The sequence below is a fragment of the Trachypithecus francoisi genome, unplaced genomic scaffold, assembly GCF_009764315.1.
Source record: "Trachypithecus francoisi isolate TF-2019V2 unplaced genomic scaffold, Tfra_2.0 Lachesis_group19, whole genome shotgun sequence".
In the NCBI taxonomy this organism is placed as follows: Eukaryota; Metazoa; Chordata; class Mammalia; order Primates; family Cercopithecidae; genus Trachypithecus; species Trachypithecus francoisi.
The window spans coordinates 48,351,264-48,376,874 of NW_022681464.1; the positions used below are offsets into that span (position 1 = coordinate 48,351,264).

Genomic DNA, 25,611 nt, shown 5'->3' on the forward strand with positions numbered 1-25,611 from the left:
AGTTCCCGTGCCACGGTGGTGGAGCCATCTTCTCTGACGGACTGTCCCAGCAGCTGGAATGTCCCCGCAGAGCCCAGCCTGTGCGCCAAGGCCCCGGGGATGCTAACAGTGAGGGCGCTGGGCGGTGACCTGGGGACAGGGACAGGTGGTCCTGGGATCAGGCTTCAGCTGCACGTCCTGCCGGCCCCCGTCTGACCAGGGCTGTGTCCCGGCTGGAACTCTGGAGCCCAGCATCTGCCTCCATCTTTGTGGGTGTGTGCAGGCCTGAGTTCTGCCACTGTGGAATCCTCACTGGGGGTGGCCAGCCACCTGCCTCCTGGCCTGCCTGGCTCCCTGGGGTTCTGTGTGTTGGAGGCATCAGCAGGGAAGGGGATAGAAAGGAGGTGTCCAGGCCCCCGCTGGCCCCTCGGGGCTAACCAGCCCCCTCCTAGGGTGGGCTCCGAATGGGCCTGGGCTCTGCCTGTCGTTGGGGCCTCAGGAGGGGACCGACCCCCGATTTCCCTCCAGACAGCAAAGCAGCCCAGGCTGTTCCAGGCTCTGCTTCTCCTCCCTGGGGGCCAGGCTCAGGCATCACCTTCCCCCTTGCCCCCACCTGAGGCCATGGTGCGTGTGCTGCAGTGAGCCTCTCAGCCCTTCCCCAGCCACACCTGGCAGCCCGGGGCTTGCAGACCACATGGCTTTACCTGATGTTACAGTGGGAGCTAAAAGCTGTCTCTCTCTAGGTTTCAGTTGCTTGCTTTGACTGTTTCACTGAAGATAGTCTGAAAGTTGTTCACAGTTAACTTGTGTGGCCGCTCTGTGAGGAGGGACGTTGTCTGTCAAAGCAGCCAAAGCAAACGTGCCCTGGCCGCCTCCGTCTACACTGGAACACGCCCAGCCATGTGGGAAACCCTGGGCAACACAGACACAGTCGGCAGACCCTCCAGGGTGCCTTGTCTGTCTCTTTTACACCTGTCTTTGGTCCTTTATATAGGACTTGTGTGGTACGTATGGTCTCTTTTAGAGTAAGAGAATGTTAAATTACAGCTTAAACGTGCCTTAAATTATAGCTTAGTTCATTCATATGTGATGCGAAAAAAAATGCTCAAATTTAGAAGAGAGTGAACTAGAAAACGTCTTGTGGTGAGGTGGTGGGGAAGGCTGGCGACTCCGTGGTGAGGTGGTGGGGAAGGCTGGGGACTCTGGTGAGGTTGTGGGGAAGGTTGGAGACTCTGTGGTGAGGTTGTGGGGAAGGTTGGGCACTCTGTGGTGAGGTTGTGGGGAAGGTTGGAGACTCTGGTGAGGTTGTGGGGAAGGCTGGGGACTCTGGTGAGGTTGTGGGGAAGGTTGGGCACTCTGGTGAGGTTGTGGGGAAGGTTGGAGACTCTGGTGAGGTTGTGGGGAAGGTTGGGCACTCTGTGGTGAGGTTGTGGGGAAGGCTGGGGACTCTGGTGAGGTTGTGGGGAAGGTTGGAGACTCTGGTGAGGTTGTGGGGAAGGCTGGGGACTCCGTGGTGAGGTTGTGGGGAAGGCTGGGGACTCTGGTGAGGTTGTGGGGAAGGCTGGGGACTCTGGTGAGGTTGTGGGGAAGGTTGGGGACTCTGGTGAGGTTGTGGGGAAGGTTGGGGACTCTGTGGTGAGGTTGTGGGGAAGGTTGGGGACTCTGGTGAGGTTGTGGGGAAGGCTGGGGACTCTGGTGAGGTTGTGGGGAAGGCTGGTGACTCCGTGGTGAGGTTGTGGGGAAGGCTGGGGACTCTGTTGACGTTGTGGGGAAGGTTGGGGACTCTATGGTACTCTGATGGGGAAGGTTGGGTACACCATGATGAGGAAGAAGAGGGATGCTGTGGTGAAGTTTCTGGACTCACCCTTGAACTACACATGCATAGATCTGGCCCTAAACTACATCCCAACAGCTTTGAGAACTCAGTGTCATTGTGGACAGTCGACCTCTCAAGTCCCAGTCTTGTCTCTGAGTGTTGCACATGAAGGACAGATCCAAAGAGCAAAAGGAAGGTTTTGAAGTGGAATTAAATTGAACTGTAGTCCACCAAAAACAAGTCAGACCTCACACCCTGAATCTAATCACGTGAAGTACTTGGTAGCAGGAAAAGCAACACGGTTGATGGGAAGACTCGTATCTCACTGCATAATGTTCAGAATGTCCAAGATAAAAACCAAAGTTATGTATGAAGAGTCCGAGTCTCTCAGCTCTCAATGGAAATGACAGTCAGTAGAAACCAGCCCAGGCCGACAGTCACTGTTGTAACTGTGCCCTAACGGAAAAGAGCAAATGTTCTTGGAATGCGTGGGGAGACCGAACATCTCCGCAGAGAAATAGAGGTTTAAAGAAAACTAAATAGATAGTTTTAAATTGAAAAATACAGTAATCTAAATAATGTATTTTATGGCACAACTGTAGAATGCAGATGAGAGGAAATAGTGAACTTGAAGACAGATCAATAAAAGATGTCCATTCTGAACAGGAAGCAATTGAAAAACAGTAACAAAAACATGAATAGAGTCGGGGCAAATTCCAAAAGGTCTAATATTCTGTCATCTGAGCCTGGAAGAGAGGAGAAAGAGTGTGGCACAGAGGAAAAACAACTGAAGAAATAAGGGCTGAAAACACCCAAAATTTGGTGAAAGACAAACATAGATGTGAGAAGTTCAGTGAATCCCAAACATATCACATCACAATCAAACTGGTAAGAATCAAAGTCAAATAAAAAAATCTCAAAAGCAGTCAGAGGAAAAGGATCCAAATTACTATGGGTTTTTCACCAGAAACGAGGGAGGTCAGAAGGAAGTGGCTCGTTTTTCAGATGCTGCAAGAAAAGAACGTTTGACCCAGAATGCTATATTCAGCAAAAAAAAAAAAAAAAAAAAAAAAAAAAATCCTTCAGGAATCAAGGCGAAATAAAGACCTTCTCAAATGAAAGGAAGTGAAGCGAAGTCATGGCAGCCGCACTACTCGACAGGAAATAGTAAAGCCAGTTCTGCTGCTGGAAGGGAATTGGACCAAAGAGCAACTTGGGACCCCAGGAATGAGGAAAAACCAACAGAAATGGCCAATATCTGGGTAAATATATATATTTTTCTTAAGTTATTTAAAATATGTGTGAAAGTTAGCAAAAAATATAACATTGGTGGGGTTTTTAGTGAATGTAGCTATACATGACAACTACAGTGTAAAAGAGGGAGACTGTAGTGAACTTGGTGGGAAGACCTCTGCGTTCCACTTAAAGTACTAAAATATTGATCTTAAGGAGACTCGGACAAGTTACATATATTATAGTCCCTACAATAGGATTTTTCAACCGCAGCACTGTTGATACTTTGAACTGGAGAATCCCTTATTGTGGGGGACTATCCTGGTATGACAGGATGTTGAACAGCATCTATGGCCTCTACACAGTAGATACCAGCAGTGTTCCTCCAGCTGTGACAACTAAAAATGTCTCCAGAAATTGCCAGATGTTTCCTTGGGCAGGGGTGTGAGGATGGGGTCATAATCACTCCCATTTGGGAACCAATGCCCTAGAACACTAAAAGAACTATACAGGCCGGGCACGGTGGCTCACGCCTGTAATCCTAGCCCTTGGGGAGGCCAAGGCAGGTGGATTGGCTGAGCTCAGTTCGAGACCAGCCTGGGCAACACGGTGAAACCCGTCTCTACTAAAATACAAACATTAGCCGGGCGAGGTGGCGGCGCCTGTAGTCCCAGCTACTTGGGAGACTGAGGCAGAAGAACTGCTTGAACCTGGGAGGCGGCGGTTGCAGTGAGCTGAGATCACGCCACTGCACTCCAGCCTGGGCAACAGAGCGAGACTCCATCTCAGAAAAAAAAAAAAAAAAAAAAAATAATATATATATATATACACACGCACACACACAAGATACAGTGAAAATTCAAATAGATAAATTAAAATGGGATATTTTTAAAATTTCAAATAATCTAAAAGAAGGCAGGAATAAAACAGGGACAAGCTGAGAATAAAAAAAATTAAAATGGTCGACCTAAATTCAAACATGTCAATAACATTCAATGTAAATGGCCTAACCATACTAATTAAAGGACAGCAATGTTCAAATTAATTTAAAAGGAAACCCAAGACTCAGCTACCTACTGTTTACAGCAAGCTCACTTTAAGTCTAATTACATCCATGGCTGATGCTGGGGTGCAGGGATATACTGAGCAGGAGGCCATGCAGTGAGATTAAAACTAAGAGGATGGAGAAAGATATACTATGCATATATGAATCAAAGAAAGCTTGGAGTCGCTGTATTAATACCAGGCAAAGTAAAGGACATTTGCCTTGAATAAAAAGGGACATTGCATCATGATAAACCGGTGAATTCACCAAGAAGATACAACAGTTCTGAGTGTGTATGCACGGAACCCCAGAGCCTAGAAGTCCGTGAGGCCAGAACTGATAGAAATGGAAAGACAAATCCCCGGTTACACTTACGGACTCCAGCTCTCCTCAGTAACTGATAGAAAAAGCAGACAAAGTTAGCAAGGATGTGGAAAACCTGGGCACCATCAACAACCAAGTGAACGTACGATTCTTTTCAGATCCCGTTAGGTATTCACCAAAACAGACCATATCCTGGGTCATGAGAATTTTTTAAAAGAAATGAAATTGTCCAGAGTATTTTCTACAAATATAGAATTAAGCTAAAAATTAATAGCAGAAACATATCTTAAGTCTCCAAAGATTTAGAAGCTGAACAACACACCTTTAAGCAATCTGTTAAAGATGTCTCAAAGCAAACCATGGAAAATATTTTGAACTGAAAAATACAACACCATATCAAAATTTGTGGGATGCAACCAAAGCAATGCTTAGAGTTAAATTTGTAGTATTAAATACTGATTTTAGAAAAGGAAAGTTCTCAAATCATCAATCTAAGCTTAAGAAACTAGAAAATGGAATGCAAAGTAAACCCAAGCAAGCAAGCAGAAGAAAGGAAATAATGGAGCTAATACCAAGCAACAAAAATGAAAACAAAACTGCAGCAAATATAAAAAACCAAACCTAAAGCTGGTTCTTGGAACAAATCATTAACTGATAAACCGGTAGCCAGAATGACAAGAAAGCACAGATCCCCAGTATTTGGTATGAAGAGGATATTCTGTAGACCCCACAGGCATCAAAAGAGTAGTGAACAACCTCATGCCCATACATTTGAAAATCTAGATAAAATGGACCAATTCCTTTAACCCAAAAAGAAATAACTTGAATATCTATTAAATAATCCATATCTATGAAGGAAATTTTAGATGCATAATCTAAAATCTGAAAAGGCTCTTTTTCAAGTGAAGCCAGAAATTGTGTGTCTGTGTGTGTGTGGGTGTGTGTGTACACAGTTATCAACTGATTAAAAACAAAGTGTTGAAACTCAAGTGTGAGCCGATGCTGCACGCCAAATAAAGCCATGGGCTTTGTGTGGGAAGGAGCCCGTCCCTGAAGCAGGCATGGCCGCCTTTGTGGCTCTCAGGCCTTAAGTCTTGTTCGCAAGCACATCCTGGGAAATCTCAGCCGTGTGTGAAGGTCAGGCGAACGCTCTGTTTCCCATCCTGGTGTGAGGGGTCAACTGGAAGCTGTGTGGGGCGAAGGCGGGGTCACCGTGCGATTCCCGGGCGCCTGCTGTGTGCATGGCTAGCGCGGGAAAGGCGGGTGCCTTTGCACTGGGGCTGTGGTCCCAGGCCCGGAGCCCCACCCCAGGTCAGCTGTACAGCCCTGCCCGCGCCTAGAGGAGGAAGGGGGATTCCAAAGCCTGGGCTGACTGCTGGGGTGTGTGAGAGGCCCAGGTGCCCACACCACCTTCCCCCAGTGCTACCCAGGCGCCCCCTGTCTTTTTGTCTGTGGAAAAGACTGGATTTTGTGGAGCTGGAGCTGCATCCAGGGGAAGACACATCCCAGAGAATAAAAACTGGGAGGAAAATGCACCCTGTGGGTTGGGGGAAAGCCTTATAATTTAGCTAAACCGACCCAAGTGGAAACAGTCCCAAAACCTCCTGGTTTTTCCCAGTGGGTGTAATGATAAAGCCAGATTTATGCTCTGAGGCCAAAAAGATGCTCCAGAGCCGAGCACTGTGGGCTTAGGAGAGAGAAGGGGGTGCAGATGCCAGCTGTCTCCTGCGGGTTCCTAGCTCCAGCCCTGACCCACACACCTGGCCACGGCTGTGCCCAAAGACTCTCGCGCAGGGCAGCTGTGGCACCCAGGCCACTTCAGGGCAGGCGCCTACCCTGGCTTGTGAGCAGGATGGAGGCCCCAGGGTGGGGGACGGCTGTGTCCTGTCTTTTCTGTCCAGGCAGTGCTCCCCGCCCAGGCTCTGCCTCTGGCTTCAGGAGCTGTGGAATGGTCAGTGACCACTGATTTAAACATTTCATGTGGGAAAGCGCAGCAGCACTCATGTTCACCGCTAGGAAAGCCAAGGCATGAACACGGTGGTGGGGGAAGTGTGTTTGGACTAGGATGGTGGGTGGCGGCTGCTCCCTGTTCAGGAAGGGAAGGTTTGAGCCGATCACCAGGGAGGGAGGCCTGGCGGGCAGAGACCCAGGAGCAGCTGCTCCACTCCGCTGTGTGCCTGGAGGCCCCTATCTGCGTCCTCAGCACCCTCCCAGGCCTGCCCCCTCCCGCAATCGCCACCACCCACCAGGGGCCCTGACCTCAAGTGCTCGCCCTGCTGTCCCCTGTAGCCTCAAGCTGGTCTCACTGTCAGAAGCCCTGACCTCCTCAGCTGCCCACCCCTGCCGCCCACTGTAATCTCAAGGTGGTCTCGCTGTCAAGAGACCCTGACCTCGGCTGCCCGCCCCTGCTGCCCGCTGTAACCTGTGCTGATCTCGCTGTCAGAGGCCCTGACCTCCTCGACTGCCCACCCCTGCCACCCGCTGTAACCTCGGGCTGGTCTCGCTGTCAGAGGCCCCTCAGCTGCCCACCCCTACTACCCGCTGTAACCTTGGGCTGGTCTCGCTGTCAGAGGCCCTGACCTCCTCGGCTGCCCGCCCCTGCCACCCGCTGTAACCTTGGGCTGGTCTCCCTGTCAGAGGCCCTGACCTCCTCGGCTGCCCGCCCCTGCCACCCGCTGTAACCTCGGGCTGGTCTCGCTGTTAGAGGCCCCTCGGCTGCCCACCCCTGCCACCTGCTGTAACCTTGGGCTGGTCTCGCTGTCAGAGGCCCCTCGGCTGCCCACCCCTGCCACCCGCTGTAACCTTGGGCTGGTCTCGCTGTCAGAGGCCCTGACCTCCTCGGCTGCCCGCCCCTGCCGCCTGCTGTAACCTGAGCTGGTCTCGCAGTTCTTGGGCATGCAGTGCTTGAGTTGGAGCCCCCGGAGCCCCAGCCAGGCAGCAGCTCCTGAGGCCACAGAGAGGTCAAGGGCCGGGGTTGTGTGGGACAGGCAGGGTCAGGGTGTGTCCTTTGGCCCTCTGGACCCGACTCCTTGGGGTAAGGCAGCGCTCCCCACCCAGGCAGGCCCCAACCTCCCAGGGTATCCCCTTGACCCCTGGGTCACCCCGTGGACTGCCTGGGTGTCCCCTCGACTCCCTGGGTGCCCCCTGAGCCCCAGGCCTCCCCGCGGACTGAGCCCCAGGTCACCGTCCTCCCCACCGACCGCCTGCTTGTGTCTCCACAGCATCAAGATGGTGCTCATGTGGACCAGTGGCGACGCCTTCAAGACGGCCTACTTCCTGCTGAAGGGCGCACCTCTGCAGTTCTCTGTGTGCGGCCTGCTGCAGGTGCTGGTGGACCTGGCCATCCTGGGGCAGGCCTACGCCTTTGCCCGCCACCCCCAGAAGCCGGCGCTGCACGCTGTGCACCCTGCTGGCACCAAGGCCCTCTGAGAGTGGGGAGGACAAGGATGTGGGCCAGCCAGCCACGGGCACTGGTGGGTGCTGTGGCCGCTGCAGGTGTGGGCAAGACGGGGTCCAGGTGTTGGGGTCTCCAGCCTCTGTGGGATCTCTCTGGGTGGGTGGTGGGGGTGGGACAGCCAGGGTGGATCTGAGCCCAAGGGTTTCGGATGTTTTTAGGGTGATATAAAAAGCAAGTGTTTTTCCCGTTTCCTCTTACGTAACACCGCCTGAGCCCGAGGTACACACAGGGCAGTGGAAGGCGGCCTGCAGGAACCTGCTCCAGGTGGACCCATGGGCCAGCAGCCGCAAACCTTGAAGCTGGGGTGACCTCAGGAGACCCTGGAAGTCCTGTGAGCGGAGCCATCGACCCCGCGAGACCCTGGCCAGACACCCTGCTTGGACTGGGGTGGCCTCTGCTGCCCAGGGGTCTGGCACCGGGGAGGGCCGGGGCTTTCTCTGCCTGGTACATGTGGAAAAGCGGCTGTGTGGACGCAGGGTCACCGTGCTCCTGGTTTTCTGGCAGTTGGTGTTTCCTGGGCCTTGAGAGCGGCTACCAGGCCCGGACGTCTCGTTTCTATGCTGTGTCCAGCCCTGCTGAGCATCACCAGGCATAGATCACGCTGCTCTTGTCAGAGCCTCTGGTCCTCGAGTCCTTGGGGACGTGGCAGATGCCAGCGACTATCAGACAACGTGGAGGCCCTCATGGGCGAAGGCTGCGGGGGCCGTGCCGAGGCTGTGCACACGCAGCCTGCACGCCACCCTTGGGCTCCACTGGCAGAGATCCCCTTCCTTCTGGACGCCAACTGCACCTCCGGATACAGCGTTGATGTCCATTTTCCAGGAGAGAGGCGGCCTCGGGTCCAGGGAGTGGAGGGGCTGCCCCTGCCACGCAGGTCCTGGCCGATGGCCCCTCACCCTGCCGCCCTGGGCTTTTGGCCTGAAGCAACTTCCTGAGTGGGAGTGCCGGGGCCTCCCCCCTTGTGCTGGCTCCCACAGTTTCACTACAGTGGGAGCTGCCAGTCTGACCCTTGTCACCCCATGCTCTGCCCCACCCCGTTTTCAGTGTAGCACGAGGTCACACTGTGTCAGCAGCCCTGCACTGACCGCAGCCGGCCCCCAGTCCTCAGAGTTCTGGATGCTTCTGTGCGGCTCCAACAGGCATCGTCTTCCCTTCCGCGGGCGGAGGGGCCGCTTCCCGCAGGCGTCTGAGCTCTACGCTGGGGCCGTGGCTGTGGCCATGAGAAGATGTTCCACGCTGCTGCCTCCTGAGTTTCCCTCGGAAACACTCTGGAATGTCTGAGTGAGGGTCCTGTTTAGCTCTTTGGCCTGCAAGATGCTTTGAAAATTTTTATTTTTTTAAGATGAAGCAAGATGTCTGTAGCGGTAATTGCCTCACATTAAAATGTCACCGATTGCAGGCGCGGTGACTGCTGAATGTATCCCGTGTGGTGACTTGGAATCAATAAACCATTTGTGGGTCCCGTGTGGTATGAGTGGGCCCCGGGCAGAGGGAAGGATCTGGCTGTGGTCCTGGCCTCTGTCCACACACCCTTTAGCCTGGACCACCTTAGAAGGCTCCCGTGTGACCTGGGTTCCTCCAGGGCCCCCAAATGACAGCCCAGCCCCCTCAACCTGTCACTGCCCTTGCCTGTGGGCCAGTGGCTCAGGGGTCCTTTCGGCTCCTCAGAGACGGGTCTGGCTGCTCTGGCCTCTGCGGTTCACACATCCCCCTTCTGCCTCCCACCACTGAAGGCTTAGCACAAGTGCCCGGCACCCCCATCCTGGTGACCCAGGGTGGCCTCTAGTGGGCCCTGGTCTTGGCTCCGGGGCTCCCTCGCCAGACAATGCAACCCAGAGTGGGGAGGGGCAGGTCCAAGACTCCCTATCCCCCCGCCATTCCCCACCTCTGACCTGGTCCTCCGAGGAAGAACAACTTGGGTGTATTTCTGGGGGTCTTCGTCGTGGTCAGCACCTCACCGCACAGGAGGAATCCTTCCATCTTTGGAGGTCACCAGCAATGCTGGGACAAGCAGCAAGTAGGGGGCACCGGCCTCGGCGTGTGGCCCCTTGGGCTGTCCTCTGCGTGGGCCTCTCAGACCAGTACCAAGCTCTGCTTATTCCTGAGCAAGACCCAAGGCTGTCACTGAGAGAGCAGCCCTCAGTGCAGAGCCAGACCCCAGGCCCACCCGCGCTGTGTGCCTGGCGTCCATGGACCCACCATGTCATGGGCACCTGGGGCACCAGCTGACCTGGCTGTTGGGGGAGGCGGGTCTGAGTCCCAGGTGGTCCCGGTGGGCTGCTGCAGGCCTGCTATGGAGGACTGGGGCTTGCACTCAGGCACTCACTGGGGCCATGCACGTCTCCCCTTTCTCCACACCTGCGTCCCCTACAGACTCCTGCTGTGTAATGGACAGTGGGACCCTCTGGTGAGGCATCCCGTGGCCATCATGTCTCGTTTCCTGGATGAACTCATTAAAATGAACGAGTGTAGAGCAGCGCGGTGTGGAAATTTCCTTCCTCTCCACCTGCAGAAAGGCCCAGAAGGCGGCCATGGAAGGGTTGCAATGCCACACGCAAACCTTATGCGGAGGGAGTATCAGGAGGCCCTGGTCACCCTCCCTGAGGTCAAGCCTTGACGATTCCCTAGGGAGGTGGTGTCAGGGAATGGAGGTTAGAGATCAGGGCTGGAATCCTCTTCCCCGACCACCAAAAGGGCAGTTACTGGGGCGGCACTGGGGGTGCTGTGAGCGTTGGCTCAAACCTCTGTCCCATCCCTGGGAAGGGGATGTGGCCTTGGGCAGAGGTGGATGCGGAGGGCCTCCTTCCGTAGGGTGCTCATTCTCGGTGCCATGGGGGCCTGGCAATGGCTGCGCTACCCCTTTCTCCCCGGCCGGAGGCAGGAAAAGTCAGAGGGGGGCCGAAGTCATCCACAGTAGGTGTGGAACTTCTGGGACTTACTAAATTTATTTTTATCTAGGTATACAAAATTAAAAATCCAAAGAAAGAAGCAGGGCAGGAAGACACAGGCCAGTGACTTCGCCCAGCGCCGCCAGGGGAGTCAGGCCCCGGGGCTGCTCACGCAGGCGCTCCCCAGAGCCAGACGATCCCCGCCCCTCGGCGCGCCTCTGGGGTCCCGACGCTGCAGCTGGACGGGGCGGGGGATCTCCGTGCCGGCGGCGCAGGCGTCAGCGCTCTGCCCGCACCCACAGCGCGTCCGCGGAGCTGGCGGCCTGGCCCACGCCGTCGGGGCCCTGCGAGCTGTCCTCGGTGGCCGTGGCCGAGCGCGTGCTGTCCTCCCGCAGGGCTGGCTCGGGGCTGCTCGCGCGCTGCTGCTGCTCCTTGAGCTCGGAGTAGGAGCGCGAGAAGGTGTGGAAGATGGAGGTGACCGGGAAGGCCATGAGCAGGATGCCGCTGAGGATGCTGCTGAGCGCCACCACCTGACCGGGCAGGCTGCGCGGAACCATGTCGCCGTAGCCCACGGTGGTCATGGAGATGACGGCCCACCAGTAGCTGGCGGGCACGCTGGAGAAGTCGCGGCGCGCGCCCAGCTCGCGCTCGGCCAGGTGCACCAGTGGCGCGAAGAGCGCCATGGCCACGCAGAGGAACAGCAGCAGCAGCCCGAACTCGCGCGCGCAGCGGCGCACGGTCAGGCCCAGCGAGCGCAGCCCCAGCGAGTGGCGCGCCAGGCGCATCACGTAGAGCACGCGCAGAGCGCGCAGCAGCCGCAGCACCAGCCCCGCGCGCTCCAGGAGCTTGGTCCCACCCGGGCCTGCCGCCAGCCCCAGCAGCAGGGACACGTAGAACGGCAGGAGCGCCAGGATGTCGATGATGTTGAGCGGCGCGCGCAGGAAGGCGCACTTGCTCTCGGCCTGCAGGGAGCGTAGCAGGAACTCGAAGGAGAACCAGGCCACGCACACGGTCTCCAGCACGAACAGGCTGCGGCACTTGGGGGAGCACTCGCCCTGCGGGGAAAGGGGACGTGGGGTTGGGGGCGCAGGCCTGTTGGAGGGCGGGGGGCGCTGCGCCCTTCCTTCCCCAGGACCAGAGGCGTCCCCCAGGCCACCCTTCCCGCGCCAACCCACGGAAGCGGGTGCAAGGGATATTGACAAACAGGCCCAGTTCCTATTGGAAAAAACAAAACAAAACAAAAACAAAACAAAAAACCAACAAGATTTAATGGTGATCACTTCGGGCTTGAGAACGGATGCCCTTAGCTCACCCAGGAAACTGGTGAAAATAATGTTTAAACCCCTGACCTTTTATTTTAAAGCCTTGGGAAATGGTCTTAAGAGCAAACAGCAAACAAACATCTATTTATATGTGAACATTCTGTAAGAAAGGTGAGCATTTGCGGTATCTGTGTCAAGACTGCATCCTCCTCCTCAGCTTGGCCAGGAGGAGACTCTGTGTGGAATGGCTGCAGCCACAGACACAGCCCTCCCGCCCCCACCCCACCCACAGCTCCCAGTCATGGGGGCTTCTTCCCCCGGAAGGGGCCGACATCACCATCTCACATTCTGCCCTCAGCTCCTGGGGCTAGGTCCTTGGGGAGTCCGGTGGAGGGTGGGGCACCCTCCTCCTGCCCAGTCCCCACTCTCGTGGGTGGGAGGCTGGCCTTGGGTGTCCCGGGTGGGAGGCTGGCCTTGGGTGTCCCGGGTGGGAGGCTGGCCTTGGGTGTCCCGGGTGGGAGGCTGGCCTTGGGTGTGGCACACTGAGAAGATAGGGCCCGACTGCCCTTGCCGCAGTGATTCCAGGCCAGGAGAGTCTGATGGGGTCTCAGGGTGCCGCCCCTGCATCAAGCTCTCAGCTCCTAGAGAAGGAGGGTGTCATTCACACTGGCTTGCCCTTGTCCCCATCCCCCAAATCCGTGGCTCAGAGATTTCTGCCAGGAGGGAGATACAGGAAGTAATCTCCTCTCAAAGAAACTGACCTCATTTGCAACAGAACATGAAGAAGCTTAGACCTAAGGACACTCTCAACACTATCAGTGGTGGAGGTGGAGTGAATTAGCAGATTCATGCATCTGCTGACCATGTAGCCTAGATGCAGGCTGGCTAGGGTGCTGGGGAATGAGGGGAGAAGACAGCTGGCAGGAGCCCTCCTGGGGTCAGAACAATGTCAGGCACTCTCAGAAAGCAATAAAAAGGAGCTGCAATATGATCAGGTTGTAGAGGAATAACAGCTCTCAGCTGGCAACTTGGAGTTTTAACTACTGGGTGTGGTCAATGAGACAGAGGAAGAGGTTGCTCCCCAACCATGTCCCTGCCCCATGTCCCTCCGTGTCCCCACAGGCATCTGCCTCATCTCCCCCCCGACTGTCCCATCCCCATGTCCCTGTGACCCTATGTCCCCATGTCCCTGTCCCCATGTCCCTCTCCCTCGTGTCCCCTGTGTGTTCCCGTCCCATGTCCCCTGGCAGGTCACCAGGTTGCACACCCAGGACTGAAGCCAGGCAGGCTGGCCCCAGGGCACTGTCCTAACCACTGGTCAATGCTGCCTTCCACACGAGCCCTCTGAGGAATCTGTGTCCCTGGCGGGGCTTGGGGACCAGCGGGGCAGGAGCGCCTGGGCTGTGTATCCTGAATGCCCCCCTGCCCACAACAAGGAGGGACCGGGTGCAGCTGCACTCACGGTCAGAAACCGCCTGGACCGGGTCTGCCCATATAGAGATCACCTGTGGAGCCACAGGTGGGACAGTCGGCGGGCATGTTTCTGAAACTTTCAACCCAGAAAACAGACCCTGATTGATCAGATTTGATGCATCTGGTCTACTTGGCCAAAAATCAGGTCAGAAAAAAAGTCTACATTCAGCCTGGCTCACCCAGTATTGAGGCCCACACAGCCCCTGCCCTCCAGATTTGTTTGGCTTTTTTGTGCATTTTAACAGACATTCAGGGTTTTCTGTGGGGTCCCAGGGCCGGCTTCTGCCTGCCTTGGCTGGGCGGGCACCTTCAGACTCTGCCCCGCAGCCCTGGGCTGCTCCACGATGTTCAGTGCTCTGTGCAGGACCCAAGGTCGGGGCTGAGCGGGGGCTGCAGAGCAGGCCCTGCTGGCAGCTTCCGCCCTCTGCTGTCAGGGTGGGGTCTGTGGTCTCGGATTCCAGGGCTGGGGACTGTGAGGGGTGTGAGCAGGACCCCAAGAGCTCAGCAACTGCTCCTTTGGGGAGGGAAAGTGGACCCCAACCTCAGAGATCAGCGTGGGCCTCCCAGTCCTGGTGTCAGGACGCTCTGATTATCACAGGTTTCAGGGATGGTGTCTCGGCTGCATCACCGACCCGCAAGCTGCTGTTTCTATGAACGTGAAAAGCGAGTTTGCTCCCATGCGCAGGAACCTGTGGGTAAACCGGTCCCGAGTTCCTGGGCCCCAGGATGAGCCCCCCTGAGGAACACAGAGCCAGGCGGACCCCTGCCCCTGTGGCTCCCCGATCATGAACCCATGCATCTGTGCGCCTCGGGCGTGCCCAGTCACTTTGGAAACCACAAGCATTTCTCAGCTCTAGGTAGAAAACACGAAGCAACGATGAAAGAAATCCCAGAATCTAGAATTCCTGCCCTAAGGCCCGGGGAGCTGCCGCACCCAGGCCCAGATCCAGCCCTCCTCCTCTGCCGCATCGGGACATCACAGCCTGGCTCTCCCCCAGGGACCCAGTGGCTGGGGCTCCATCCCACTGGGGGAGCTGAGGAGGGGAACCAGCCAGTCCCTGCCAGGTGGGTGCTAGCACAGAGGTGCTCTCACCAGAGGATGGGAATCCAGCAGTGGTGGGGGCTGCACAGCTGAGGACCTCCTTGAAGGACTGAGAATGGAAGTGTTTGTCATTAGGAGGGACCTAGATGGGGAGAATTCTCTTGGGGGTGCAGGTGTGGGGCCCACAGGGAGGGGTGGGAGGAGGGCTGAGAACAGGGACATGGCATGGGGAGGGGCAGGAGGACAGAGGCCCTGCAGCTTCTGTGCTGTGCTGGGGAGCTGAGCTCTGGCTTCATGCTGGCAGAGAGAGGTCAGCCTGTGCCACCGGAATTGGAGGCGGGAGGCTGGTGGGAGAACAGGGCCCAGCCTCCGGGAGGCACTGGGAGAAGAAAAGATGGCAGAGCGGGGGTTGGGATAGAAACATCAGGATGTGGGGACTGACTAGACGGGGGTGAGGGGATGGTCCCCACCCAGGCACACCCGAGTTGGGGGTCAGTGGGCCGGGCTGCACGGGGTCCTGACGGACATGCCTGTGGCGACGCCGGTTAAATGGCAGAAGAGGCTGCAGCCGCCAGGACAGGCCCTGTAAACGGCATCATCCACTATCACCAAAGCGAAAACCAAAACACGCCTGCTGGGAACGTCATGTGCTCACGGGCTGCGTTTGCTCAGGACACCTAGAAGTGGAACAGCTGGTTTCTCAGACATACAAACACATCCTCACCTTTACCAGACAGGCCCCTCTTCAACATTTACTAGAAGCTGCTGAGTTGCTCCCCAAGCAGCCACACACATTCAGCCCCGTCCCCAGCAGACAAGTGTCCCGTGGGTCACAGTCACAGCCAAGGTTCTGGGACCCAAGGTGGCCCGGGCGGGTGGGGTATAAACTCGTAGAACTCTGTACTGACGTATTTTAAAAGCCTTCAAAGACTGCGCACACTTTGACCTGGAAGTTCTATTTTGGGGAGTCAATTGTCAGGGAATGTCAGAAATGGGCCCAAAGATTGATGCAAAAGGACCTGCTGGCTCATCAGAGCTCGGCTTTATGGGAATGCACAAATCAGCGTCCTGGAACCACCACCACTGCGGAGACGCAGGACAGTTCCCCCAACCCGCAGTTCCCTGCCTCAGAGACAGACCCGGCCCTCAACCCCAACCCCAACCCCAACCAAAACCCCAACCCCACCCCTGGCTTTCCCAGGTATCCCACAGGCCATCGCAGCGTGGCTTCCCGACCTGGCCTCTTCGGCGTCGCGCCCTCCGAGCTCACTGGTGCTGTCCCGGGCCCCCACCGTCTGCTGCTTTTCACTGCGGAGCCGGCCCACTGTGGATGCCCCAGGGTTGATCCGGCAGCGGCTGTCGCCGTCCGTGTCGGCTGCTTCTAGGCTGGGCTGTGATGAATAAAGCGGCTGAACACTCGCTCTGTACGTGACACACGCTGTCCTTCCCGTGGGTACGTCCTGGGCATGGGCGCTGGTGTGCAATGAGCACAGGTGTGCCCGGTGTCCACGCTCCGCCGTGGTATCGCCACGCCACGGCCTGCAGGGCCTGAGCTGTCTGGCCGCACACGCTCCTCTGCTGCTGGTTCTTCCATCAGGGCCCTCCCAGCGTCCGAGTGACAGCTCCTGCGGCTTAACCTTGTATTTCCCTGGTAACAGTTCAGGCTGTATCTGCCCATAGGCGTGTCCTCTTGGCTGAAGTGTCTGTTCAAAACTTCCGTCCCTTTTTAAATCAGGTTGTTTTCTTACAGTTGGTTTATACTGTTCTGTACATAGTTTAGTTATAAGTCTTTGTTAGATATGTGATTTACAAATATTTTCTCCTAGTCTGAGGCTTGTCTTTTCATTCTCTCAGTCTTTTGCGGACAAAAGTCAAAAGAATGTTTTAAATAGAGATGGGGGTCTTGCTATATTGCCCAGGCTGGTCTTGAAATCCTGGGACAGGCTGAAATGAAAGTGGATAGGCTGCACTTCATTAGAGTCTAAAACTTTTGGCCTAGCGAGTGGGCTCAGGCCTGTAATCCTGACACTTTGGGAGGCTGAGGCGGGAAGATGACTTCAATTTTCTTAAGCTTTTTTGTGGGTTTCTTGAGTTTTTACACAGGCAGTACTCTTCCCTGGCTTTCCTCTCCTATGCCTTCTACTTTCCTTGCTTCACTGCTCTGTCTAGGACGTCCAGCACGGTGCTGGCTAGGAGTGGGGAGCGGCCATCCTCGGGTTGGTCCCAATCTTAGTGGGAAAACATTCCATCTTTTGCTATGCATGTTGTTAGCGGTAGGTTTTTTGGTAAATTCACTATCAGAATAAGGAAATTCCCTTCTATTCCTAAATTGCTGAAAGTGGTGTTTTAAAAACCATGAATGGATACTGAATTTAGTCAAATGCTTTTTTTACATCTGTTGAGATGAACAGCCGGCATTTTTTCTTTGGTGCCTTTAGTCTCCACTAAAAAATACAAAAAACTAGCCGGGGGAGGTGACGGACACCTGTAGTCCCAGCTACTCGGGAGGCTGAGGCAGGAGAATGGTGTTTTTGGTACACAAAAACCTGTGTATTGTGAATTACACGGGTTGGTTCTGAACACTGAACCAAGCTTGCTTTCCTGAGAAAAACCTCAGTTGGTCGTGATGTGCTGTGCTTTTAGTCTTTACCAACCCTGATTTACTCATGTTTTGTTGAGGAGTTTCGCATGAGTTCGTGGGAGATACTGGTCTTTTTCTTTCCTTGTCCTGTCTCTGGTTTGGTATCAGAGGAGTGTTGGCCTCTTGGAATGAGTTGGGAAGTGATCCCTCCTCTTGTATGTTTCTGGAAGAGACCACGTAGAATTGGTGTTATTTATTCCTTAAATTTTTGTAAGATTCACCAGTGAAACTATCTGGGCCTGGAATTTTCTTCTTGGAAGGTTTCTTTTTTTTTTTTTTTTTTTTTTGAGACGGAGTCTCGCTCTGTGGCCAGGCTGTGGCACGCTCTGTGGCAGCGGCACGATCTCAGCTCACTAGCTCACTGCAAGCTCTGCCTCCCAGGTTCACACCATTCTCCTGCCTCAGCTTCCTGAGTAGCTGGGACTACAGGCACCCGCCTCCATGCCCGGCTAATTTTCTTGTTCTTTTTAGTAGAGATGGGGTTTCACCATGTTAGCCAGGATGGTCTCGATCTCCTGACCTCGTGATCCACCTGCCTCAGCCTCCCAAAGTGGTGGGATTACAGGCGTGAACCACAGCACCTGGCCTAATTTTTGTTTCGTCAAAGTAATCGTACATATAATTTTTAAAAAACTTGATTAACACTAGACAGCCTGTAAGAAAAGGCAGTTTCCCATCCCCCACTCTTAAGTCCCAGTGGGAATAATTTTTAAATTTCTGATTATTTCTTCTGATAGTTACTTCCCTACTTCTAAATGCTGAGCTGGCCATTTATTGGCATATTAATGTTCTACATTTTGGTGACTGTGTAGAGTTGAGAATCTGGGTCTTCCACACACCCCACCTTCAACCACTAGAAGTGTAACCTCTTTCCTGCAGACACTGTTACATCCCATTTTTGGGGTCGGATAAGTCATGAGCATTTGCCGTGTTAAGAAAATGTGAACAGGCCGGGCGCGGTGGCTCAAGCCTGTAATCCCGGCACTTTGGGAGGCCGAGACGGGCGGATCACGAGGTCAGGAGATCGAGACCATCCTGGCTAACACGGTGAAACCCCGTCTCCACTAAAAAATACAAAAAACTAGCCGGGGGAGGTGACGGACACCTGTAGTCCCAGCTACTCGGGAGGCTGAGGCAGGAGAATGGTGTAAACCCGGGAGGCGGAGCTTGCAGTGAGCTGAGATCCGGCCACTGCACTCCAGCCTGGGCGACAGAGCGAAAAAAAAAAAAAAAAAAAAAAAGAAAATGTGAACATGCTCTCTGCTGAGCCGAGTCGTGCTCTACAATTACATTGTTTTCTCACAGGATGTTTTGTTTCTCCTGAAGTTTTATGGTTTCATTCCAGAGCTGCTTAGTGCCACCTGCCCACCACCCAGGGGGCCTTGCTGTTCTGCCTTTGGTGGGACCTCGTTTCTTCCCCGTCACCATGGAAGCTTTTAGAATATTCTCTGTTCCCTGAAGTTTCAGGATGAGATGCCTTGGCATGCGTGCGCTTCCATTCAGCGTGGGGGATTCAGGCACCGGCGGGGATAAGGCCGGTGTCTTGAATTCTGAGCCATAACACCCTTTCTCATTCTCGCCATTCTGGAACCCTGGTTGGCCAGAGCGGGACTTCTGGATTAACCTCCCAGCGATGCATCTTCCCTGCCTTTTCATCTTTGTCTTTGAGTGGTATCTTCTTTCCTAAATGTGTGCTCTCTTTTTTGATTGGGGGAATTCCATTTGTAACTTCTGAGGGCTCCTCTTTGTCCTCGGTTCTTTTTTCATGGTATCTTGTTCTTGTTTCATGGACGCAGCCCTGTTCCGCCCTCCTGGCATCCCTGATTGTAGCTCCTGATACTTCCTGTGTTTTCCCCAAGCCCCATGTCTCTCCTCCTTTCAGGCTCCATTCTTTACCAGTGTGCCTCACTTCCTCGAGACGGGGGCGCTAAACGGCTGCTTGGACGCTCTGTGGCCTGGGTGGGGCTTGTCAACCACTGGGTTCACTGCCAATGTCCAGGCAGTGCTGGCATTAGTCAGGCCCCGCGCACCAGCTGATGTGCCCTCTGAGGTGCCCCTCTGAGGTGCCCAGTTCTGCCAGACGGGCCCTTTGGCTCCTGCAGGGGCTGCAGGTCTGGCTACAACCATCCTGGGCAGGGTGGGGTCCATGAGCAGGTTCTCCCTCAATGCCTCCTGCAGCCTGGCACGCTGCCACCCTCCGGGGGCCTGACCCCCACAGCCGGGTCTCCAGGGAGGCAGCATGAGGCCAGGGGCTGGTATAAAGGCGGGGGAGTCAGGAGCTGGGCTCACCGCCCGTTTTCGTCCCCATTCCAGCCCGCTTCTCCCGTAGTTGCCGGGATACTAGAAGCCTCCAGAGCGGCCCATGGTGGGCTGTCGGCATCTCCCACAGGCCTCTCTCCACAGCCACGGCCGCCATCTTCCTTCGCACAGAAAGTGCCCGTGGGTCACTGAATCCATTCCCGTCTGCACTGTCCTTGTGGATTTACACTCTTCTCTCCCTTTACAATCATTTCAGTTGGGTTCAAGGAGTGAGAGGAGGTCAACAGATGTAGCCAATCCATTACCTAAGCAAAAGTCCAAGTATTATTTTTATTAGAGAAAAAAATCAGGAACTTAAATGTTCTGTATGAGAGGAGAGCCGGCTGAGTAAGTCACGGTGTTGCCAAGGGGAGCAATGCAGCACAGCTGTGAGGAGGGCTGCCCTTGGGGAAGATTCGGGGCATCACACGTCCTCCGCACACTGCTGTGTGAAGCAGCCGGTCACCAGGTAGGATCTACACTGAAGTCTCAACTAGAAAATATATGTCAATAGGAAAAGATCAGAAAGGCAGTCTCAGAACCCTTCCTGTGGCTCTCCGTGTGTAATGGGACTAGTGAGGGTTCAGCTTTTCCTCCCAGGCATTTACGCATTTCCTGGCATGTTCACACCACACGGCAGCAACAGGGCCATCGGGACCCACGACACGGGACAGGCATGTCCACACTACACGGCAGTGCCGGTGCCATCAGGAACCACAATGTGGGACAGACAGTGTAGACACAGCTGTTCTGACAACAGTCTCAGGATGTGGCCACGGGAACCTGGGTGCCAGGCGGAGTGGGCATGCAGCCGGTGGTCAAGGGCAGGGGAGGATGGAGTGGGGCCAGGTTGAGCAGGCAGAGGGACCGTGACCCGCCGCCTTTGAAAAACTAAGTGGGCTGGGAGCCCTTCTGAGAAGGTGAGGTATCTGCTGACATGGTGTCTGCCCTGGCATCAACCTGCTTTCATTTCCTAGTGACAGTAAACAGAAGAACCGAGCCACATTCCCCCAATAACCCAGCTGCAGCTGCACTTGTCACCCCGAGGCTCCAGAGATGCCAGGTGTGGGTGCTCCTGGGCCTCTGTTCTCAATTCAGGGCATAGAAGATTCCGCGGCTTCAGCCTGCCAGGAACGAGGCTGATTCTGAGGCTGATTCTCGGCGGGGGGACGGGGGTATGAGAACAAGGAAGTCAGGAAAGGCTGAGTACGCTTGTCCCTGACGGCGGGGGATGGCCCAGCGTGCAGGGACCCCGCAGCTCATGACTTTCCTGTTGGGGTCTGAGGTAGTCAAATCCTCAGTCTTCTGTGTCCCTTCGCTGCTGCCTGTGTATCTCCTGGACGCCTCCTCTCCTCCACCAACCTGTCCACTGGGCAAACAGCTGTGGCCACCGAAAGCCTGGAGCCAGCCCCTGGAGGGACCCAGCCTCACTGACAGGTCACTCGGTCAGCAGCAACTCTGCAGGCGGACTTTAACCCTTAGCTCCCTAAGTACTGAAAAAAAATATTGACTCATTTTACTAACTATGAATTTGTAACAGTTTGACTTTGTACTGAATTGAGGTTTATTCTTTTCACTCATCTACAGAAAAGGCCTCTTGCAGTCAAATGAAGATAGAAAAGCAGAATAATATTAAATCTATATCAGGGAACAAACTGTTTCAGAACAGCACAACAGCCCTCTGCCTAGAATGTGCCCGTCTGGAATTATCTGCACGGAAGCACACGTGACAACTCAATTTCCTGTTCAGCCTGTGTTAACTCGTTTTGTGCCCTCGTGTCTGGAGAACATCAGCACAGCTTCCCCTCGGCCTTCTGTGCTCTCGCCCTCCCCTGGCTGAAATGAGCCTGGCCGTCCCAGGGACCCTGACCACAGCATATTCCGAGGTTTCCTCTGAGCACCAGTGTTCTGTGCCAAACACCATGAGAGGTGTCTGCAAGAAGGGGACGGAGTTGGTGGCCCGGGCCTGGCACGGCTGGTGCCCGAGAGCGAGCCCATGTGGTCTGCAGGTGCAAGCACTCACAGTGCCAAGGGTGTCGCTGATGATTCACCCGGCTGTGCCAAGAGAGGGGCTGGCCCTGCCCTCAGGGCACTGGCACCACAGACACAGGTGAGCAAGCTGCTCGCCGAGGGCACCGCTGCCTGTGGATGCAGAAGAGGGCATCCTTCCCGGGACAGAAGGGTTCCAAGTCATGAGTTAGAATTCAATCAGGTTGAACAACAGCTCGGCACCTGCAGCCCCTGTCCTGTCCCTCGGCCGCTGGTTTCCCACCGTTTCCCGGGAGCCACAGCCGGCATAGCAGTGGCCATGCCCTGGGTGACCCCTCTCCATTAGGTGCTCTGTGCCCAGCCCAGCCCCGCCAAATGCCCAAGCAGCGTCCTTGCAACTTTCTGCAGTGCCAGCCCGATCACACCTGCCTGGCTGGGGCCTTTCCGACGCACCAGCCACCACCTTGGAGACCCCAGCTGATGCCTCAAGGACAGAGCATGCCAACCCCAAACCCAGCCTCAGAATGACCCGCAGACAGACAGCTGCCATCTGAACCCACCATGTTTCGGGGAAGCTTATGCCGTAGGAGAGAATCGATTCTGGGCTGGGCCCCCCGCTTTGCACTTTTCTCTTTGTTCTCCAGAATCCACCGGCTCATCTTCGTACACATTTCTCTAGATTTTAAAGATTATTTTGTGAGAGTCCAAAACACCCACCAGGAGGCTGCCTGACGCGAAGTGTGTGTGTTAATTCGGGGAGTGGCTGCCCCCCTCGGGGCAGGTGTACCCTGTTCACTCATCTCTACGCCTCCGCTGTTGCCGGAGCTCTTCCCGGTAGACACAGAACCTCTCTTGCTAAGATTATTCCTAGGCCTTTCATATTTTTGTTATTATGGTGACCAGAATAGTTTTTCTATTAAATTTTCTATGACCAATGGCATAGAGGAAGGGGGCTGATTGTAGCGACTACACAGCTTTTCTTCAATCTGCCCACAAAAGGCAGTTCAGAAGCAGAATCCCCACCTCAGCCTGTGATGGGGAAAGGCGGGTGGAGCTGTGAGGGCCGAGGATTCCCGAGGCAGTCAGGAGAGCAGCCCTGCCTGGCCTCTCGAACCCACGCTTGACCTGAGGCTGTAACCACATCAGCTGTTCCCGCTGGGAGGTTCTGGGGCAGGCGGCTGCCCTCAGGATATCCTTGTCAAGGCCCTAAGGCTGCCCGAAAACGTGTCTGACTCTTCAGTGGCCTCTGGGCGTAAGCATGTCACTGACAAGGATGTCCCCTCAGCAGCAAGGCCTGCGCCTCTTACAGGCTGGACCCGGACGCCGCAGCTGCTGCCTTCTTTGGGCTAAATCCCCTCCCGCCGAGTCCCAGGCGCCTCCCGGCCGAGTGCGGCAGCTCAGCGGACACTGTTGCCAGATTGAACCACAGCGCTCTGCAGCCTCCCCTGCTTTCCTCCCAGACTCCTGTTTTCCATATCGCAAAGTTCAGATGCTGTGAACAGACACTGAGGACATGAAAACACTCCTGTCCAGGGCTCACAGCTGGACAGCTAGCGCCGGGCTCCCCAACGCCCCTTACAGCTGCACACAGGCCTGCATGTGCTCAGAGGAACCGGTGGCTATGCAGAGGAGCTGGGAAGACTGACCCGAGATGGCTGGAGGGGCCGGTGGCAGGAGCAGTGCTGTGCGCCAGCACGGGGAGTGACAGAGGGAACGGGAGTGTAGGGGAGGCCCGGGGAGGTGGGGAGCACACAAAAACCCCTGCAGGGCACAGAACTGAGAAAAAACAACAGCCCAGAAATAAACAAAGTCCACGAAGAAGAAAGGTGAAGTCTCCCAAGTGACACGGACGGACAGGAGGCAGAGAAACGCTGGTTGGAAGAGGGCAGTCCCCAGCAAAGGCCTCAAGCGTGGGACCCAGACCCAAAGTGAGAACTCGCATTCCTGTTTTCCTGCCCAAGTGCTGCCTTTTCCAAAACCACCCTGGCCTACCCTGCCATCCATCCTGTCCCCAGGCCCCACTGGCAGAGCTGCCTGGCTTCTTCCTAGCAGGGCCCTTTGTGAATCTCCCCACTATTTCTGCACACCGACCACTCCTGCTGTGTCACCAGAGGAGGACAGCACACGCCAGCTCACGGAGTGGCGGTCCCCACCCCACACACCCTCCCCCCGGCCACCACACAGGGGGCCACACAAGCCTTCGCTTCCCTTGTTTGCAAAAGGGGAGAGAGACCCCGCTGTTTGATTCTGTGTGCTGAGCATTGTCCAAAGCAAGGCACATAAATTATTCAACTTAATCTCAACAGCTTTTAAGAATCTGCATTTGGTGAGGCTCAGAATGGAGAGAATGTTTCAAGCCCTGCCGTTGTCAGAGCCAGAGCTGGACGGGAGCGCGGGTCACACTCAGGGTCTGAGAACTGAGCCAGACCCCCGACTGAGCCTCGTACTGTGGCAAGAGGAGAGACCAGAGACTTGGGAGGGATTTTATGGAAAAAGAATTGGCTGGGCACGGTGGCTCCACCTGTAATTCCAGCACTTTGGGAGGCCAAGGTGGGTGGATTACCTGAGGTCAGGAGTTCAAGGCCAGCCTGGCCAACATGGTGAAACCCAGTCTCTACTAAAAATACACAAAAATTAGCCGGGCATGGTGGCGCATCTGTAGTCCTAGCTACTCGGGAGGCTGAGGCAGGAGAATCACTTGAACCCGGGAGGTGGAGATTGCAGTGAACTGAGATTGCGTCATTGCCCTCCAGCCTGGGCGACAGAGCGAGACGCTATCTCAGAAAGAAAAAAAAATACTGAAGCTTTGAGGCTTTTATATCAGAGATTTTAGCTTTTTTTTTTTTTTTTTCCAGACTAAAGTGAAAATCCAAAACACAAATCTTCTGTTTTCCCCATCAAATTTGTACAGGAAGCAGAGCAGAAAACGCAGCCCTTTATCTTCATCCCCTGCCCAGTGGGTTTCTAGGCCCTGCTGTTTGCAGGCCTCCACGAGCCTCCACAGGGTCTGATCCCTCGACAGGAGTGCCAAGGGCTGCAAGGGTGGGCGGCTGGCCGCAGGCACAGGACTGCTGCCCTCACCGGGCCCTGCCCGCCTCCCAGAGCTCAGCCCAGTGGCATCGTGCAGCCCCAAAGCAGCTGGCTCTGGTGACACATCTGCTGTGGGTCTTCACTCGGTGCTGGCAGGAGTTTGCTGCCAATGTCGCAGTGGCAGAGACTGCTGACTGGAACCTGCCTCCCTGGTAAAGGGCAGCCACAGCTTTGCCTAGGCCCGTGGCCTTCGGGTTAGGATGGTGCTACTCGCCCCTCTGCGCCGCAGACATCCAGGCCAATGGGACGCAGACGGACGCAGGGCTCTGCCAAGGCGTCACAGGGGGCTGCCTTCCCCACTCTCTTCTGCCCCTGGGTGGAGACGTGGTGTGGGAGCCTCCTGGGACGCGGGGCCACCGGCTGGTCCTGCACTGCCCACTTGATGCTGCTGGAAGACGGGGCGCCTGACGTCCACCGAGATCCCCAGGTTTGGATCTGTCGTGGCCCTAACACAGCCCTTGTTATACCACACGGATGGGAAGGGGCCACGGCCCAGTGCAGCTGCCCTAGGGAGCCCCGCTGCCTGCTCTTGTTGAAGAAATCAGCTCTGAAAGCAGAACCTGCCACCCAGTGCTCAGGTCCAGGACAACTCTGACTGCAGCTGTAGGGACAGGCCACACCCCACGTCCCGTCCACACCCTGCGTCTGTCCTTGCCGTGCAGCCAGTCAGGGCTCCAAGGGTCGCCCACAGGACAGGCTGCGACAGACACAAGCACGTTTTGCGCTGCTGGGAGGAGCGATTTGTCAGCTCGTAAGGCTCAGCCTCACACAGGTGCAGGTGGACAGAACACTCCCATGGCAGACCCCGGAGGCCTGTGCCTGACATGAAGGCTGACCCTCCCCAGCGCAAAGGACTCCTCCTGCCCGGCCACAGGCTGGGACCTTTCTCCTGCCCCAGGCTTGACAGAAACCGCAGCTCTTCCTGGTCTCTCGGTGCCGGTCTTTGGGCTGGAACTCAGACCCAGGCTCTGCTGGTCTCCGGCATGCTGACTGCAGCGCGAGGCCTCTAGCCTCCAGGACCTGGTGAGCTGACTCCTGCCAATCAGCCACCCCCTTTCATCCTGCACCTCCGGA

General features: G+C 55.6%; 2 protein-coding genes and 1 long non-coding RNA gene across 12 annotated transcripts in view; 2 read left to right on the forward strand and 1 right to left on the reverse strand.

Annotated features, from left to right (window-relative positions):
• SLC66A2 (solute carrier family 66 member 2) overlaps positions 1 to 9,316 on the forward strand; it is a 48,371-nt gene extending 39,055 nt beyond the window's left edge. For 4 of the 8 annotated variants that reach the window (XM_033178457.1, XM_033178460.1, XM_033178456.1 and 1 more), the window contains one exon: positions 7,619 to 9,316. In XM_033178457.1, the coding sequence (XP_033034348.1) occupies positions 7,619 to 7,987 (369 nt within the window). In that variant the 3' untranslated portion in view covers positions 7,988 to 9,316. The remainder of the gene's footprint in view (positions 1 to 7,618) is intronic. The other 4 variants (XM_033178459.1, XM_033178463.1, XM_033178461.1 and 1 more) reach the window with 3 other exon arrangements.
• Positions 9,101 to 25,611, reverse strand: part of KCNG2 (potassium voltage-gated channel modifier subfamily G member 2) — an 80,147-nt gene continuing 63,636 nt past the window's right edge. For both annotated transcript variants that reach the window (XM_033178454.1, XM_033178455.1), the window contains one exon: positions 9,101 to 11,797. In XM_033178454.1, the coding sequence (XP_033034345.1) occupies positions 11,021 to 11,797 (777 nt within the window). In that variant the 3' untranslated portion in view covers positions 9,101 to 11,020. The remainder of the gene's footprint in view (positions 11,798 to 25,611) is intronic.
• LOC117064209 lies at positions 11,796 to 16,196 on the forward strand. Of its 2 annotated transcripts, none has more exons than XR_004429325.1 (3): positions 11,796 to 12,175; positions 13,255 to 14,542; positions 15,721 to 16,182. It is a non-coding gene; the product is annotated as an uncharacterized LOC117064209 (long non-coding RNA). The 2 variants fall into 2 exon arrangements; XR_004429326.1 differs by lacking the exon at positions 11,796 to 12,175 and having other exon boundaries at positions 12,506 to 13,622; positions 14,076 to 14,542; positions 15,721 to 16,196.